This window comes from Gavia stellata, chromosome 13 (assembly GCF_030936135.1).
Source record: "Gavia stellata isolate bGavSte3 chromosome 13, bGavSte3.hap2, whole genome shotgun sequence".
In the NCBI taxonomy this organism is placed as follows: Eukaryota; Metazoa; Chordata; class Aves; order Gaviiformes; family Gaviidae; genus Gavia; species Gavia stellata.
In genome coordinates this window covers 2,002,761-2,019,421 of record NC_082606.1, presented here as the reverse complement: position 1 = coordinate 2,019,421, position 16,661 = coordinate 2,002,761, and the positions used below count along the sequence as shown (strand labels likewise).

Below are 16,661 nucleotides of genomic sequence, written 5' to 3'. Positions count from 1 at the left end.
ATGCCGACCCTTAGTCCCCCCAGGACCACCACCACAAATAAGGTCACGTCACCAAATGCATGGCTGCAACCCTCATGGCTGCAATCCAAATACCATAATTATTTTACCAAGGATGAAAGGGGAGGTAAACAAGCAAATGGAGAGAGTAAAATTGCCCAGAAAGCTGCTGAGATGTCAAAATTCAAATTGGAGATCTACAGGCAGTTGCAGGCGTTTCCAGAAGATGATCTGTGTTTTCCAAAGCCCTCTTCCAGCCGCACCACCAGCAGGTCCCTTGACCTTGGAGCTGGCTTCATTCAGGAGTGAGTGTGCTTAGACAGCGTTTGGCTCAAAGAGCAAAGCAAACAGAAAACTCACGCTCTATGAAGGTTTCCATGAATGGCTTCCTCCGTTCCCTTTCACCAGCTCATACGCTTCTCACCAGCGGAGGAATGTGTATGCAAAATGCCCTCCTGATTAAATGCAGAAGCAGCCAACATTACAGGGAATTAGGCAGCATAATAAATGGGTTTATATCTTAAAAAAAATGCTGTGGAACAAGGAACTGCACTGACAGCCCAAAGGCCACCCTCATGCCCCAAAGGTGAACAAACCAGAAAGACACAAGTGTGATACCAGCCAGATTTTATAACAATTTGTGTCAGAACAATGAATTTGGATTTCTACCAAATTCATTATTGTAGTAAGCAGGTAATCCAGCAGAGCCCTGGTGCAGCACGGTTTTCTGCAGAGTCCCCCAGCAATTTGGCTTCCAGCTCTTGCAGTCAAAGAGATGACAAGAGGGGTTTGCAGGTACTTCTGCAACGGGTATCACGTGGCTGGCGCGGCGTGGTGTTCTCAGCCCCCAGTTTAGTCCCGTGCAACGACGTTAAAGTGCCTCTGAGCCAGTACATCCCTGCTGCGGGGCTGGTGATCCGGGTCAGGGCGAGCAGAAGTGCGGTGGGGGAGAACAGGTAAGCTCTGAACCTTGTGTCTCCTCATTTACTCCCTGCTTGTTCCTTGCTGAACTAGCCTGAAGAGGCCAGCCTTCCCAGGTGGACATATCACCCCGGAGAGACGCCCAGAGACCGTGAGCTGCTCTATTGGAGAGCTACTGAAGAGCATCAGCAACTTCTGGGTACTGCTGCTCCATGCCCAATGCAGGACAGCGTGTAAACCAGTTTCTTTTAGCCAAGCTGCAAAGTTAAACACATGCTTAAGCAGTTTTCTTACTTAAAGATGCATTCCTGAATCAGACTGTTAGTCTAGATTAATACCAGCCAGCTACAGATGAACTTCTGTGAGTCATTCCCCGGAGACATCAGGTCCCCTAAAATAGCAACAACAACAGAATCCGTAGAAAGGCTTGACTATTTCGACTGAAAGCTATGATCACAATGCTTTACATAAGTCTGGTGACCACGCCACCCTCCCCAGCCTGAGATAAGGATTCACTTCAGGCCAGGCCACTTTCGCATTTCAGTCTCACACGCTGGGAAGCGCAGCCCTGCCAATGCTGCTGACATTGCCTGACGCAACACAGCAACAAACTGTCTTGGCTCTTTTCTTTCCTTCCCCTGCAATTTTAATACAGTGAAGCTACTTGAGGAAAAGTCCAGAGATACTGGAATCAATCGACGTTGTCAGAAAAGCGGTGGCAACAGCTGGCGCTTCGGAGGTTTGCATGGGGAAAGGCAACAAACCCCGCTCAAGATGACAGAAGCTGCACGTAGACCAGCAGCAGCCTTGAGGCAAGCGGAGGAAAACTTGAGCACAAGGAATGACAGGAGCCATTTTCCCAGAAGTCCAACGCGGGTTGGAATATAGGTGTTCTCTTCCGCATCCCTTCCCGCTGTGCGATGTGGATGGAGACAGCTGTACAGGACTAACATCCTGGAGCAACGGTGCTGGAGTCAGGACCATGGGGAAGCAGGCAAGCACATAGCACTGTGCTGAACTGGGGTCCTGCCACCTCTTTGTAGGGAAAACAAGGGGCAGGTGAGGATTGTCAGGAGCCTGAGGGCACCAACAGGCTTTAATGGCCCCAATCGGCCTCACCTGGGACCTCCACCGTGCCCCATTGCTCCCGGAGCTCCATTTAAGCTGATGTCTGAGCAACCACTTTTTTTCTGAGCAGCTACTTTTTTTCTGAGCTGTCCTGTAGGTGCATCTGCTCCTAGACTTTGCCAGGTTGATCCTAGATTTTGCCAAGTGACACCTGGACTGTTGATGGGCCTTATTGCTGCTACCACCATGCTCTGCTCGCCTGGCTGTAGGGCTGCACCCAGCTGGTAAGGTTGTTGCCTGGCCCATCCCAGGTCCTGGGCTCACCTTCCCTTGGGTGGATGGGTGGTCTTTGCTGCTCCACAGGGTTGTGGAAGAAGGATGCAGCACTGTGTAGGCGTTAAGCTCATGGCAATACTAGCTGGCTCTCTCTGACCCCATTCTTGGTGGAGCCCAGCTCCCCCATCTATGTGCGATCCTTAGCCCCCCACCTGAGATCCCCCATCCATTTTCACTGATCTCAAGAAATACCCACGATCCCATTTAGACCCAAACTTAACTGCGCTCCCCTCCTGCTGCCCAGCATCCCAATGACTTCTCCACCCCCATGACACCCTTAAAACCTTCATGGGTGCCTCGCAGGCTCCCTCACCCCTGGTGAGCACCTTTTTCCATCCCCCTGAAACCTTCCTTCCCAGCTCCGCTGAAACTCCCCCGTGTCCTCCCGGCTCTTCTCCTTTCACCGTCAGCCCCCACCTTTGTGCTGGTGCTTTTCTAGCCTTTGACACCAAGTTCCTTGAGGGTTTTTCTGCAAAATAAGCTTTTTTCTTGTTGCCCCTGGCTCTTACCGTGCTGCTCACTGGGGGGACAATCCCTTAAATTCCCCACTAGACTTTTCCATGGTTGCGTCCTGCTCAGGCAAAGTGGTTTTTCATCCTGTGCTTGTGCGATGGAGCCATCTCCCTTGTGCATTCTCCCGTGGCGTTTGCGTAATTTCCTGCTTGCTCTCCATGTCTCTCAATGCTCCTGATAGCTTGGGGTTTTCCGGCAGCTTCACTGCTTGCTCAGGAGGGCCGGGATAACAGATCTTTAATCATTTGATGGAGTTGGTTCCCGTGTAGGAGCTGGTAGGGTTGTGTTGGCAATTAGATGGGTAAGACATGGGCTTAAGGGTCCTTATTTGACGTGGGGATTGCTGAGGAATGCAGAGCTGGGAGGGAGGAGGCAAAATAAAGAGCTCACCTGCGGTTGAGCGTTTCCTTGCGAAAGCCAAACCCTGCGTGGCGAGCATCTCCGCAACGCTTGAGCGTGAGGCTCCACCATGGGATAAAGCCCTTTTTTTTGTACAACCCGACCAGTATTTCACCCGCCACCCGTGTAACACCCCTGGAAACCCCCGCAAGGGCTCATTTACACCCAGCGTTATTCGTAAAAACGCGTGGTACCAACCAAAGATGCCAAAACCCAAGGTGGATCCAAAGCCTGTTGCGTGTTCCGCCACACAGCTGGAAGCGGTGCAGGTGAAGTGTGTGGTTTAGATCATAAATCCCCTCCCCAGACCCCAGATGGGACCGCTGGGGCTCCCCAAGGCTATCCCCTGCGGGCACAGGGCGAGCCGGAGGGGCTCTGAATTTTGATGGGTGGGGGGGCACCACGCTCCTTGCGGGTTTTGTGGGTTCATTTACAAGTAAAGAGGTGCTCGCTCGGGTAAAGCCACCCCCGGCGGCTTTGCGGGGGGGGCGGCGGGGGCCTTTCTGGCCCGATGGCGGTGGGCAGCCCCGGGGGAGGCGGGCGCGGCCCCGCGGGGCCGAGCTGCCATTTCGCGGGCGTCCCTCCCGCGGCGGGCGGCGCCGCCTCCTCCCTCAGGCGGCGCGGCGCGACATGGCGGCGGTGCGGGCGCTGCTGCTGCTGTTGGCGGTGCTGGAGCCGGCAGCTGCCGTGTGGCCGCGGCCCCAGGCCGAGCGCTTCCCGCCGGGCGGCGGCCGCTGCCTGCTGCCTCCCCGCCGCTTCCGCTTCGCCTACGCCGCCGGTTCCGCCGTGGGGCCGGGCTGCGCCGTGCTGGAGGCGGCCTTCCAGCGGTACTGGGCGCTGCTCTTCGCCGCCGCCCGCCCGACCGGTGAGGCGGGGAGGGGGGGGGGCTCTGCGGCCTCCCTACGCGGGGACGAGGGGCTGCTGGAAGGGCAGTTAACCCTTTCACCTGTGGCTTTATTCTTTAAAAAACCCCCCACGAAACCAAACCCTCGTTTATTTTGGGGGTCAAACCACCGTTTCGGTGTGGCGGTCTGCTTTGTGACCCCCTTACTTCCCCGCTTCAGCAGGGGCTGGGGGTGAGGGGAGATGGTGGCTGTGGTCTGATGGCGCAGCGGCTTCAACCGAGTCGTGTTGGTATGCGGAGGGCAATGCCTGTGGCAGGCACCTTTTCAAATAAAAATCTAACCCTCTTTGTCACGGTGAGCACTAGTGGTCTTGCATTTCTTTTAAGGAGTTAGGCTCTTGCTATCAAGAGTTTCCTCTTTCTATCTCATTTTTTATCTCCTCCAGATCGTGTTTCAGCTCCCCAGCGCTTCCCTTTGCTTCCTTTTCTTGCGACTGCAGGGAGAGCTGCCGCCCGGGTTGCGATCACTCCAGCTTCAGTGCTTTTCGCAAGTCCTGGCTCGTCCCGGTTCTAGCAGCTCTTGGTGTCCAGCGTGAAGCTTCACCTTGAGGAAAGACTCTTGCCGCTCCATGTGTGTTTCTAGCAAGCACATATTCATGCCATGGGGCTCTTTCTGCCCTTTTTTCATAAGGTGTGCTGCTAAGCACCCCGAGGCAGCGTGGCTTTTCTGACAGAGGTAGTAGCTCTTGGATTCACCCTGAAATTGTAGGGTAAGATGAGGAAAGGCAAAAGCTTTGAGAGCCCAGGCTTGATTTGGGATAGGTCATAGGTTTCTTGCACCCGGATTTCTTCGTGATGGCGCCCATTGCGTGTCTGGGTTGAAACGCAGGAAATTCCCAGGCCGCGTTCACAGAGGCAAACGCAGGCTGGGGAGCCGGCACTTACAGATGCTCAGTACCTGTGTGGGTCTGCGGCAGCCTGAAGCACTATATCTGGGAAACATGAAATGCTTCATTCATCAAGAAGAGCTAGTAACTCTGCTTCCAAGTGTTTTAAATGTCAGTGTGAACTCTGTCGCCACTGATTGACGTGGAGAAGGGTGATGGCGTTGGAAGCCTCTCTGCTTCATCTCGAGCGCATTGTGCCTTGACACAGGCAAGTTTGAAATGCTGAAAAGATCTGTTTGGCTTATTTTATTTCTTCAACTCTTGTAAGTAGCAATGGAAATAAATTTTGATTTGGGAGCTGAGAAGACTCCTCTTGTTTCTTTTTTTGCTGCTAGGAACTAAACTTAAACGGCCGATATAATTATTCATGTTTTCCTGTTCCTCTCAGGGGGGAAATGCAACCATGAAACCACTTGGAGCAACTTCTTCTCATCACGAGATCGAGCTCTGTGTGCATACTCACCGCTTTCCGTACTCCCTGCTTTATGATGCTTAAACTACATGCTTAATGTTAGGGCTTTTTTCCCCTCTTTGCCTGCCTTTTTTTTTTTCTTCCACATGGGTGGTTAGTAATAACAGGCAATGGAAACCCTGGATGGGAGGAAATAGCTTCTATTAATAGAGAAAATAAGAGAGAAGCTGTTTTCTGTCTGTTTCAGAAAGCTGCTATGTCGGTTTAACAAGCCAGTAAGATTATGTCCAAACTCTGCATTAATCCTGGACTTCAAGCATAAAAACAGAGACCAGGTTAAGTTAGGAGGGACATATGGGGGTCTTTGGTCAAGCCCCTGCTCAAAATAGGGCCAACCTGGAAGTTGGAGCCAACTTTGCAGTTGGGTCAAGCTTCTCAGGGCTGTGTCCAGCCGAAATCGCAGTTATTTCCAAGGATGGAGAACTGAAACCTTGCTGTGGTGCTTGACCACCCTCAAGGTGAAGAATATGTTTTTTTCCTTACGTCTAATTGGTATTTCCCCTGTGGTTCTTCCCTTGTTTCTTGTCATTAAGCCGGGCAACTCTGGGAAAGACCCGGGACCCTACGTGGAGCTCAGGCTGGGACCTCCCATCCCTGATGTCTTGCTGCTGCTAACCTGCTGCAGCCATTGTGTTAGTGTTCTTGTCTTCCAGTCCCTGACTGTATTTAACTTGATGTGTGCCTTCACAGCGCTCTTTTGAACCATGAACTTCATCCTTTGTGGTCGATGGGTCACTGATCCCTGCTGCGCCCATCTGGATTGCCTTCTAGGTGTGGTAGTGCTGGTGTCTGCCTGCTCCTTGGCCAAGGAGGCCACGTTTGGGTTTGGCGATGTCTCCCTGTGAGGGTGTAAACGCGGTGCGTGGTGGTGGGACCAATTCTGTTGAGGCTTCTCAACAGAATGAGTATTTCCCATGTCCCCAGGCTTGAGAGTGGCTGTCCCTGGGGAGCTGCCGTCTTACCGAGCAGAGGGAGCAGGTCTTGCTGTGCCTGCGTGGCAGCTTGCACATCTGCGAGGTTGCCTTGGCTACCGGCTTGTCTGTAACTGAGAGGAAGGCTCAAAACTGAGGACTATCTTTGAGCTGTTTCCCTTCTCTCCATGAAGGTTTTGCCTTTCCTTCATGGAGAAATTTGGGGTTTCTGGTTCCTGTGAGCTTCAGAGCATGGGCTGTCTGCATTTCACCCAGATCCTGGTGGTGCTGTGGTCTCTCTGAAGTCTGCTTGGTGCCCAGCTTGTGACCAGCCTTACTGAAAGCCAAGCTTTTCATTTTTCAGTGACCGTATTGAGCTGTTCCTGGGAACGCCGTGGGGGTGTAGGCATAGACCTTGGCTGTGATTAGCAGGGTTCCACCCAGCTAACCCGCGCTTCTCCTGGCCAGAGACTGCTGTGAGTAGACCCATGCATCTCAGCGAAGGCTGAACACCTCCCTTTGGAGTTGGGGGAGCGACTCCAGTGAGGACTTGGGGCTGTGCATCCTTGGAAGTGCTCCTTCAGATAGGGAAGCATGGCCAGAGGTCCTGCGTGGGGTCTGAATGTGGCTGGGTTTATTTTTCCAGCCACTGTGCCTGGGACTTGCTCTGCAGAAGGTGAAGTAGGTCGGGAGCCTTTCTGTGTTGGGCAAGACCTTTCGGTGGCCTCTAACTCAGCCCAATTCTGCAGTATGCTTGGATTCATTCTCCACCCTTTTTTCACAGGGTTTCTTTGCCCTTTCTAGGAAGTGTGGGTAGGGTAGCAGAGCTCTTGCGTTCGTGCTTTTTCCCCGTGCTGGGAGAGTTTGGAAACATGAAGCTCTTCACCTCCCACCCCCCGGAGAAGATTTGAGTAGTCGTGGCTGTTGCTTAGAGCAGGGGCTGGCATCCGGGAAGCCTTGGGGGCTGCTGCTAGATCATAGTCTGATGTCTCTCCTCTTTTGTGTGCTTCTTTTAAGCTTCCACTGTGAAGCCTTCCTTTGGGGCTTCCTCACCAGCAGACCTTCTCTGCACTGAAGCTTGGGATCAGCTCATGTGCTCCTGGTTGCCTGTGTTGAAAGAAGCCGCCGCTGAACACCCCTGTGAAGGGGTGAAGGAGGAGGTGCCTGTTTCTGCCACGTGTGTTAAAAGTCCACGTAGTCCTGTGCCTCCGTCACTAGCTGGGCTGGGAGGATGGTGGTGGACTGGAAGCAAGGAAAAGAGCCAGGATGGGGTTGATGTCTGTGATCTGTGTCCTTTGCAGAGAACGAGCAACCCTGGGGGCCACCCTGCACTCAGCTCCTTGTCTTTGTTGCCACACCGGGCTGCGATGGGTTTCCCAACCTGGACTCCAAAGAAAACTGTGAGTATCAGGGTTGGGAGCGGGAGGGAGTGACTGGAGCGGGAGGGAGTGACTGGAGCGGGAGCATGGATGTTAACTGTGCCCATCAATTGGAAATAGCACTGTGCAGCACTCACCCCCAATTTTGGGCAGGCAGCATCCTCACTGTATTATTGAGAAACTGGGGCAGGGAGGGAGCGACTTACCTAAGGATGCTGATAAAGCAGTGGGAGAGGTTTAAAACAAAAAAAACCAAACCCAAAAGTTGGTTCTCTGGGATCCCAGGGTGCATTCCTGTATCAAAACCTCTGCCTGGTGCTGCTGCAACCCCGTAGCTGGGGCTGTCGTGGCTCGTAGCAGTGTGTGACGGAGTGTGGGACCTAATGCCAGCGCTGGCCCCTCTGATGCTGTGTTTCAGATAAGCTGTCCGTCTCGGAAGGCTCCTCACTGCTCTCTGCGGATTCTGTCTGGGGAGCTCTCAGAGGTGAGGTGTGCTTTCTGTCGGGCATTCCCGCTCTCCCTGCCCCAGGCCTATGGGGATGTCTCTCTGTGCATCTCTCTTTCCATAGGCGTATTTGTTAATTGAGCTCTGTTCCTTTGGGGGAATCTGTGCTGAGAAAGGAACTGTGTGTGGTTTTCCTGCAGGTCTGGAAACGTTCAGCCAGCTCGTTGGGAGAGATGAGAATGGCACGGTGAGTCCTGGCCTCATCTCCTGGGGGCAGCCAGCTCTCCCTAATGGGGACAGGCTGAGGATTGCTGGGATGCTCAGGATGAGGGGGGTACTAGCAGGGCAGCGCAGCCTCGCCAAGGGCCAAGTAGGGATTCATGAATCCAGCCAGATCCCTGCCTCCTGAGCGGGTAAAGCGTTGCAATTCTTTTTGGCTTGCTTGCACGCTGGGCAGTGAGGCTACCCCTCCTTGTCCCGCTGGCCCTGGGGACAAAGGTGATTGTTTCCTGCTAATGGCTGTGTTGCCCAAAGCCCTTCTTCCTCATGTTCTTTGCATGCAGTACTACATCAACAAGACAGAAATCGTGGACTTTCCCCGTTTCCCTCATCGGGGACTATTGCTGGACACCTCTCGTCACTACCTGCCTCTGAAAGCCATCCTGGAAACTCTGGTAGGGTGCCTGTGCTGGGAGACGAGGTGGTTTAGTTGGGTGTCCCTTTCTCTGTGACAACTGAGGGCTCCTTGAGTGGCCTGGAGGGCTTTTTGGGTTTTTGCTCCTTTCCAAAGATCCTAGGAGCTGTCTAGTGCGTAGGCCACTGCATCTACATCTCATCAAGGAAGAGCTTGTCAAACCTAGGCTTTTTGAAGAAAACCAGCTTTCTTGTCCCCAGATGAAGCAACAGGCTGGGGTGGAATGGCAGCATGACCTCAGTTCTTAATATACGGATGTGGATCATGGAAAAATGCTTCCATGCTGTAGGTCCTTCCCAGTGCCCATGGCTGTGTTTGCTCCTGGTGTAACGCACAGCTGTCTCATTTGGGTGACTTCTCAGCTTCCTTTGTAAGTGAGAGAAGGATGAAAACCCTGAAGTATCTTGGATTCCTGCAATCCAGATTCCTTTCTGAGGCTGGGTTGTTTCTGAGGCAAGGGAAAACACTGACTTCTTCCCAGCCACGTTAGACAAAGGTGGGTGGTGGTTCTGTGTTCATCCCAAGTTATATTGTGAACGGAAGCACTGCTGGCCCTCTGCAGCTCTTTGTGATGCTGGTGTGTGTGAAGAGAGGTGTCTGAATCCCTTTTGGATCGTGGGGAGTGTTTGGGGACTCTGCCTTGTCCTTTTGGAGTACAGGGACCTTGTCCCCTTTCTGTGGCAAGCTGGATGACCTTTCAGAAGAGACGGGGCATGTTCATCTGTTCCTATTCCTTCCCAGGACGTCATGGCTTACAACAAGTTCAATGTGTTTCACTGGCACATTGTGGACGACCCCTCTTTCCCTTATGAGAGCTTGACCTTCCCAGAGCTCAGCAAGCAGGTAACCCACCGTGATCACCGTGTAGCACCCAGCCCAGGGCGAGCAGATCCCTCTCTCGGCACCTGAGCAAGGCGCTGAGATTTCCCGTGTTCCCCCAGGGAGCCTTCAATGCCATGACCCACGTGTACACAGCCAGTGATGTGCAGATGGTGATTGAGTACGCCCGGCTGCGTGGCATCAGAGTCATCGCAGAGTTCGACACTCCTGGGCACACCCTCTCCTGGGGTCCAGGTGAGGAGCAGCCCCTGCCTGCTGCTGCTGCGAGGAGAGTTGTAGTTGTACCGGGGAGAGGAAGGGCGTCTGCAACCTGGATCCCGAAAGCGGGCTGTGGGCAGCTGTGTCCCACGGGCTGGCTTTGAGGAGGAGCAAACCGTCGTCTGGGGGAAGTAGGACCCAATGGTCCAACTTCTAGAACAAAATCCAAAAGGAAAACGTTTCCATCTCTTCTTGGGTCCAAGCAGGATGGTTTTTTGGGAACATCTGCTCTGCCAAAACCAACATCGTGGGTATTGCAAAGGTCTTGGGCTTGACTGGGGGTGCAGCTGACCAAGCTTCCTCACTCTGCTCAGCTGTGCCCCAGTCCAGACATGCTGCTCCCTGTTCAGAGGACTGCAAATGTCGCTTCCTTCCATGTCTGGAAGTGTGAGAAGCTGCAGGAAAACATTGCCTTGTCTTTCTCTCTCCTTCCCCTGCCTCCAAATGCCATGGCCCGCACTGGAGTACACCCTGTGTATGTGGTCACAGCCAAAACTGTGGCTGCCCCCCTTCCCCATCTGCAGTGGGTGTGCGGAGCTGGGAGAGGGTGCTGGGGACTGCCTCGGCGTTATCTTTCCTCAGCAGCTCTGTGTGTAGTTTCCCGTAGGAATGTCCTGAAAAAAGCAGTGGGGAGAGATACCAAGGGGGAAACCTGGGAAGGGTGGAGATTTGGCATGTCTGTGTCCCATCCTCAGAGTAGCTGTTGCAGGGGGGAAAAAGGGGTGTCCAGCCTAAAAGGCTCGAGCCCTGCTGATCTCACCTGGGAATGTGGTTTTGGGACAGCCGTGGATATGTGTGGGGGGAGCAGAAGACGAGTGCAGGACGCAGATCCCTCCCCATCAGGTCAGGCTTCCTGAGCCAGAGATCACGTTTCTGCTGTCGTGGTTACGCCTTGTGTGCAGTGCCTGGGTCTTCTGTCCCCTGGCAGGCACTGGACCGTTCTGAGGAGGGTCTGGGGGGTTATACGGGGCCATATGGCCACGTTTAGCCCCTTCCTCACTGTCCTGTGTTTGTTATGACCCAGGTGCTCCGGGCCTCCTGACTCCCTGCTATTTGGGCAAGGATCCTTCTGGGACCTATGGGCCCATCAACCCCATCCTTAACAGCACCTACCAGTTTGTGACCAGTTTGTTCCAAGAGGTCAGCGCTGTGTTCCCAGACTTCTTTCTTCACCTCGGTGGCGATGAGGTGGACTTCACGTGCTGGTGAGTCTGAGATCGGTCTGGATGAGGACTGGGAGGGGAAATATCTGGGACTGGAGTCCCAGCCCATCGTTTTTTGGTTGTGGTCATCTGCAGATCTTTGGTGTCCTGCTCCCCTAGGCAGAGAGAGAAGCTGTGTGTGGTGGTGCCTGTAGTTTCTGCGCTCACGGTGATGCTGGCTGTGGGAAGCCACTGATGCCAGCACAGCCACAGCTGTTGGGAAGCCTGGGCTAGCCTTGGACTGATGTGGGAAGGACTTGGTCACGTCTTGGCCTTACTCCAGAGCTCAGGATGCAGCCCTTTTATTATCTTTTTGGTACACAGGAAATCCAATCCAGAAATCCGTGCCTTCATGAAGGAGATGGGCTTTGGTGAAGATTACAAAAAGTTAGAGTCATTCTACATCCAGAGGTAAGGATGGCTGTGTTCTGGGCCTGCGGCTGCGGTATGTGACCAGCACAAATGCCTTCTGCTGTCTCGGGGAGGCCAGATCTCCTTTCCCGAGCATGCCCATTCAGGTGCATCTCCCTGACCTCAAAGGGCGTAGCCTAGCTGCATTTTATTGGGAGATTGACCACAAAAAAGCCTGGGGCTGAGGGACAAAGGAGCCCCGTGAGGGGCTGTGCTTTCTTCTTTCTCCTTTAGAAGCACCTTCGCATCCCACTGCGGGTGTTGGAATGACCCAAAACTCAGTAGTCTTTCCACTCCAGGCTTCTGGACATCATCTCTTCCCTCGGCAAAGGTTATATCGTGTGGCAGGAGGTGTTTGACAACGGAGTGAAGGTGAGAGCTGCCTGCTTTCCCTAATGCAGTTCCCTGTGCTGGGGTGAAAAGTGCCGGCACCCCGGCCAGACGCACTGATGTGCTCTTGGGGTGCAGTGCTGGGGCTGGTGGGGGGGTCCTCTGTTATGGGCCTGGGGTTGATCTTGAGATGGTGCTGCCAGCGAGCTGCCCTCATGGTGGCTTTGTCAGACTGCTGTTAACAGGCTCTTCCCTCCGGGTTTTTGTATATACACCTGCAAGAGGCGGGTTTTAACCCTGCCCGGGACACTCTGCAAACGGGCTTATCCCTCCCTCTGTTGCTTCTGCAAACCAGATGGAAAGTGGCTCAAAAGTCAAGCCAGTGTCTGCCTCAGTTTCCCTTTGGGGGTGTTTGGAGCTGTGGATGGGTCAGGGCACTCTGCGTGCGACGGGAGGTGGTGCTCTTGTTGCCGCACCGATCCTGTGCACAGGGTTCACGTGTTCTCGTCAGGTGAGGCCAGACACCATCATCCACGTGTGGAAGGAGAACCCCATGCCGTACATGGAGGAGATGGCGAACGTCACCAAGGCTGGCTACCGGGCTCTGCTCTCTGCCCCCTGGTACCTCAACCGCATCTCCTACGGGCAGGACTGGATGGCGGCCTACCAAGTGGAGCCCTTGAAGTTTGAAGGTGTGTTCTGTGTGTCTTCTTCCCGTATGGCAGCTGACTTGTCACTCAGAGGTCGCGCCAAGGCTGGGTCTCTTACTAATTTGTTCTCGCTGCTGGTGTGAAGGTGCTTGAGTGACCATGTCCTTGGTTCCTGCGCTATGTGCCGTTCCCTTGATGCCAGCAGAAAACAACTCTGCTCTCCCCCAGCCCGCGGTTGGAAGCGGGGGCTTCCGTCAGGGCAAGTTACCACCTCCGCTGCTGTTACAGGCGCCTCTGTGGGCAGAGCGATAAGTCACCCCGTTGTCTTACAAGACCCCATCACCTGAATGCTGTGTCCTCTGGCAGGCAGCCCTGAGCAGAAGGATCGGGTGATCGGTGGAGAGGCGTGCATGTGGGGTGAATATGTGGACGTCACTAACCTGGCCCCCAGGCTCTGGTAAGAGAAGCCGTGGGGAGGTTAGCCCGAGTCGTGTGGGGCAGGGCTCAGGCCCCTTTCCTTCGCCACCAAGTGACCTGCATTAAACGCTGCTGGCTTGGTCTGTACGTGCTGCTTGTCCCTGTCCCCTGGCAGCGCCTCTGTGCTAGTAACAGCTTCACTGAGGCTTAAATGAGAGTTTTTAAGACTGTAACATGCTGCTGTACAACCTGCTGCTGCAACCAGTATGTGTTTAATGCTGGTCTCTGTCCTGTCTCCCCGGTACGTCCTGATATGCGTGCGTCTAGGAGTGGATCTTTTGATATACAGAAGCCATATGCCTTCACATGTTGAAGGATGTTGGTTGGGAAAGTGTTTGGGAGCTCGGGGCTTTGTGTGAGAAGCCTTCGAACTCCCCCCTGACCTGACCGCCTCTGTCTCTCGTTCCCCCAAGGCCGAGAGCTGGCGCCGTAGCCGAGAGACTGTGGAGTAACGCAACCGTCAGGGACCTGCAAGATGCCTACGTGCGGCTGGCCGACTTCCGCTGCAAGCTTCTCGGGTAACTGTCCTTCCTCGCAGCCGGCTGCCGGCTCTGGGGGACAGCGCAAATGCCACCCTCTCCTGGGGTTCAATCCTGGGGAGGGCAGCAAGGGTGAAGTGGGCTTTCCCTGCTGCAAAAAGACCCTTGTTCTTATTGACGGTCCCGAGCTTTTCTCCTGCCTGTGCTTGGGCAGAGCATGCTTTGTGCCGTGCTGGAAGAGAGCCCCTGCTGCCGCCGTGGGCTGGTGGCTCTGTCGAGGAGAGGGCTTCGTGCTGAGGAAGGGGGACCTGTCGGCTATTGCCACCCCTCCTGCAGCACCAGCTTCCCCAGGAAACCTGCCCTTACCCCGTGCTCCCACACGCGAGTTAAAAAACGAGTCTATAAGCGCAGGATGAAAACCTCTCCCTCCTTGTCGCACCCGAAACAAGGCACCGATGGCCAACCCATGCTTCTCGAACCACTCAAACCCGACTGTGGGCTCTGCCTGTGCCCCCTGCATAATGCTGTCTCTCTGCTCTCTTTCCAGGCGTGGTGTCCAGGCGCAGCCTCTTTACGTAGGATACTGTGAAAACGAATTTGGCGGGTTTTGAAAGGGGAGTCCCGCTGCCCTCGGTCGCTGTGCACACAGGAGGAATGATCCCTCTCTCTCAAAAGCTGCTGGCTTGGCAGAGGGACCCCTTCCCGCCCCCAGCTTCTGCTCTTGCTTTGTTGCAGTGAACTTTTTTTCCTTAGCCTGCACTCTTTGCCTCTTTTTCTATTTTTATTTCTTTAAATCTATAAATAAATGACCCCAAAGAGGAAAAAGGTGCCTTTTCGTGCTCAGCTGGGGCTTGGGAGACCGTGCAAGTGTTTTTTTGTTAGCAGGAGAATGGGTAGGGCTTGCTCTGGAGGTGCCGGTGGAGGAGCATCTGGCTGTGTCTCATCCCGGTGGCTCCGGAGCTTGCTGGGTGCCTGCTCAGCTGGATAAACTGTGTCTCGTCTCTGCTGCTATCCCAGACTCCGTCCCCGCAGAGAGAAGATGACAGGAAGGTGGGGGCTCCCCCAGTTTGTTCACCTTGACCTCCCACCATCCACACCTGCATAAAGCACTACCTGTACCGGGACAGGTGACACCCCACCTTGGTTTTGCTTCTGCGGTCTTCTGTGCACCAGCGGTCAACGTTGCGGTGTTGGTTCCTGTCCTTGTCTCTGTCTCCTCTCTCTCTGCCCCTGCCTGTGTCCAGACAGGAGGCTTGCCTGCAAGCCACCATGTCTGCTGCCTGAAACCCTGCCTGCTGCTGCCTCCTCTGGCTTCTCCCGACAAGAATCACAGAATCTTGTAGGTTGGAGAAGACCCTTAAGATCAAGAAGACACCCTGAAGCCTCTCCGAGGAGACCTTGCAAACCCGCTGAGCCGTGCGTGGATTTTACGGAGTCACTGCTCAGCTCTTCAGTCAGCTGTCGCCTCTGCTCAGGATTTAGCCAACTGATCCGTCCTCCTCCTGCTCTGCTGTCCTTGGGATGGAGAGCTCAGGTCCAGCTCTGCATCCGAGAGCTTGGGATAGTGTTTTTCTCGGAGAAGAGACTGGTGGTGCTGCTGTCCCGTGGAGCTGGGACAGTTGTGGTTCTTGTTCTTCAATGCTTGGGGTTGCCATGCTGGAAACCACGGGGAATCTCTCAGGGAGAAATCCCGTCTGATGGGACTGTTGTATATGTGTTTTGGTCTTAAATGAGTGAGATCCGCTGTTACGGCTGGAAACCTTTTACTATTGAACTTCGAATTAAAAATATTGACTGAACTTTGAATTAAAAATATTCAGAAATTGTTAAGTCTTGCATTTCTTTACCCTACTGCAAAAGGATACCCAAACACTGCTCCTCCAAAGTGATACATCTTAAAGGGGAGGAAAAAAAGATTGTGCTGCCCAACCACCCAGTAGCAGGGAAGTTTAGGCAGGTTTGGGGGAAAGAGGGATATTTTTTTTACCCCTACTTAGGGTGGGATAGGAAGGGCTTCCTTCCTCTGCCTTGCTTCCCCGGTGAAGATGCTCCTCTGCTTCCTCCAAGTCTCCGGGAGAAATCTGTGCCCCTTTTCTCTGTCACTTTGGTGGTAAATACCATCCTGGTCTTGTGTTTAAGGCTGAGCAGTGCCAGGATTGCTGATCTGCCTGCCTGTCGCTCCCAGCATGTTTATTCCTCTTAAATTGATGAGTAACCCGAAAGACCTAAATAATAATAATAGCTGCTTCCTTTTGCCGGGGGTTGATGTGCTGTCACGTCCTACGAGCGCCCAAAGGCTGCTGTAACCTGCGCTCCTTCTTCCCTGCCAGATCCAGCATGAACAAAGCTTTGCAGAAGCTTCTCATCCACGTGAGGACATCTCCTCTGTGCTCTGACCCGCGTCCCCGCTGATGCCACCCAGTGTCCCCATGACATCCGTCGGGGATGGCTTTGGGAAGCGTTGCCCTACAACACAAGCGCCTTGGGTATTTGCGGAACAGAAGCTTTGCCTTCTGGTCCGTGCTGGTGTCCTCCGGCGCTTTACGGAATCACTAAGGTTGGAAAAGACCTGTAAGATCAAGTCCAACCATCAACCCAACCCCCCCATGCCCACTAAACCATGTCCCACAGTGCCACGTCCACACGTTCCTTGAACACCTCCAGGGATGGTGACTCCACCACCTCCCTGGGCAGCCTCTTCCAGTGCTTCACCGCTCTCTCCAGAAAGACATTTTTCCTAATATCCAGCTTAAACCTCAAGATGCCGATTTAAGACTTCCTAAAAGGGATGATGGGCACCTACGTTCCTTCCCCGTTTGCGTTTTGGGGCGATTGAAGGTGCTGTGTCCGTCTTCCTTCGGGGAAGGACACGCTTGAACCTCTGCTCCATCTCCGCGTGGCCGCTTCTGCCCGCAGCCACGCTGGGGGAAGGAGAGCCGAGAGATCGCGCTTTACCGATCGGATGCGGCGCTTCGGGCTGCGAGGGGGCGGCGGGCACAGAAGAAAGGGGTTAGCATCCCCTCCTAGTCTTAAAAATTGGGGGGTTCCCTTTTTTTTCCCCCAACGCGGCCTCGCCGCGCGGCCCGTT

At 54.1% G+C, this 16,661-nt stretch overlaps 1 protein-coding gene across 1 annotated transcript; it reads left to right on the top strand.

Moving 5' to 3' along the window:
- Positions 1 to 3,864: 3,864 nt before the first annotated feature.
- Positions 3,865 to 14,648, top strand: HEXA (hexosaminidase subunit alpha). Its single transcript, XM_059823687.1, has 14 exons — positions 3,865 to 4,099; positions 7,710 to 7,808; positions 8,206 to 8,271; positions 8,433 to 8,479; positions 8,796 to 8,906; positions 9,668 to 9,769; positions 9,868 to 10,000; positions 11,049 to 11,229; positions 11,551 to 11,637; positions 11,937 to 12,009; positions 12,479 to 12,659; positions 12,984 to 13,074; positions 13,508 to 13,612; positions 14,121 to 14,648. The coding sequence occupies exons 1-14, from the start codon at positions 3,865 to 3,867 to the stop codon at positions 14,182 to 14,184; spliced, it is 1,575 nt and encodes a 524-aa protein (XP_059679670.1). The 3' UTR covers positions 14,185 to 14,648.
- Positions 14,649 to 16,661: the final 2,013 nt, after the last annotated feature.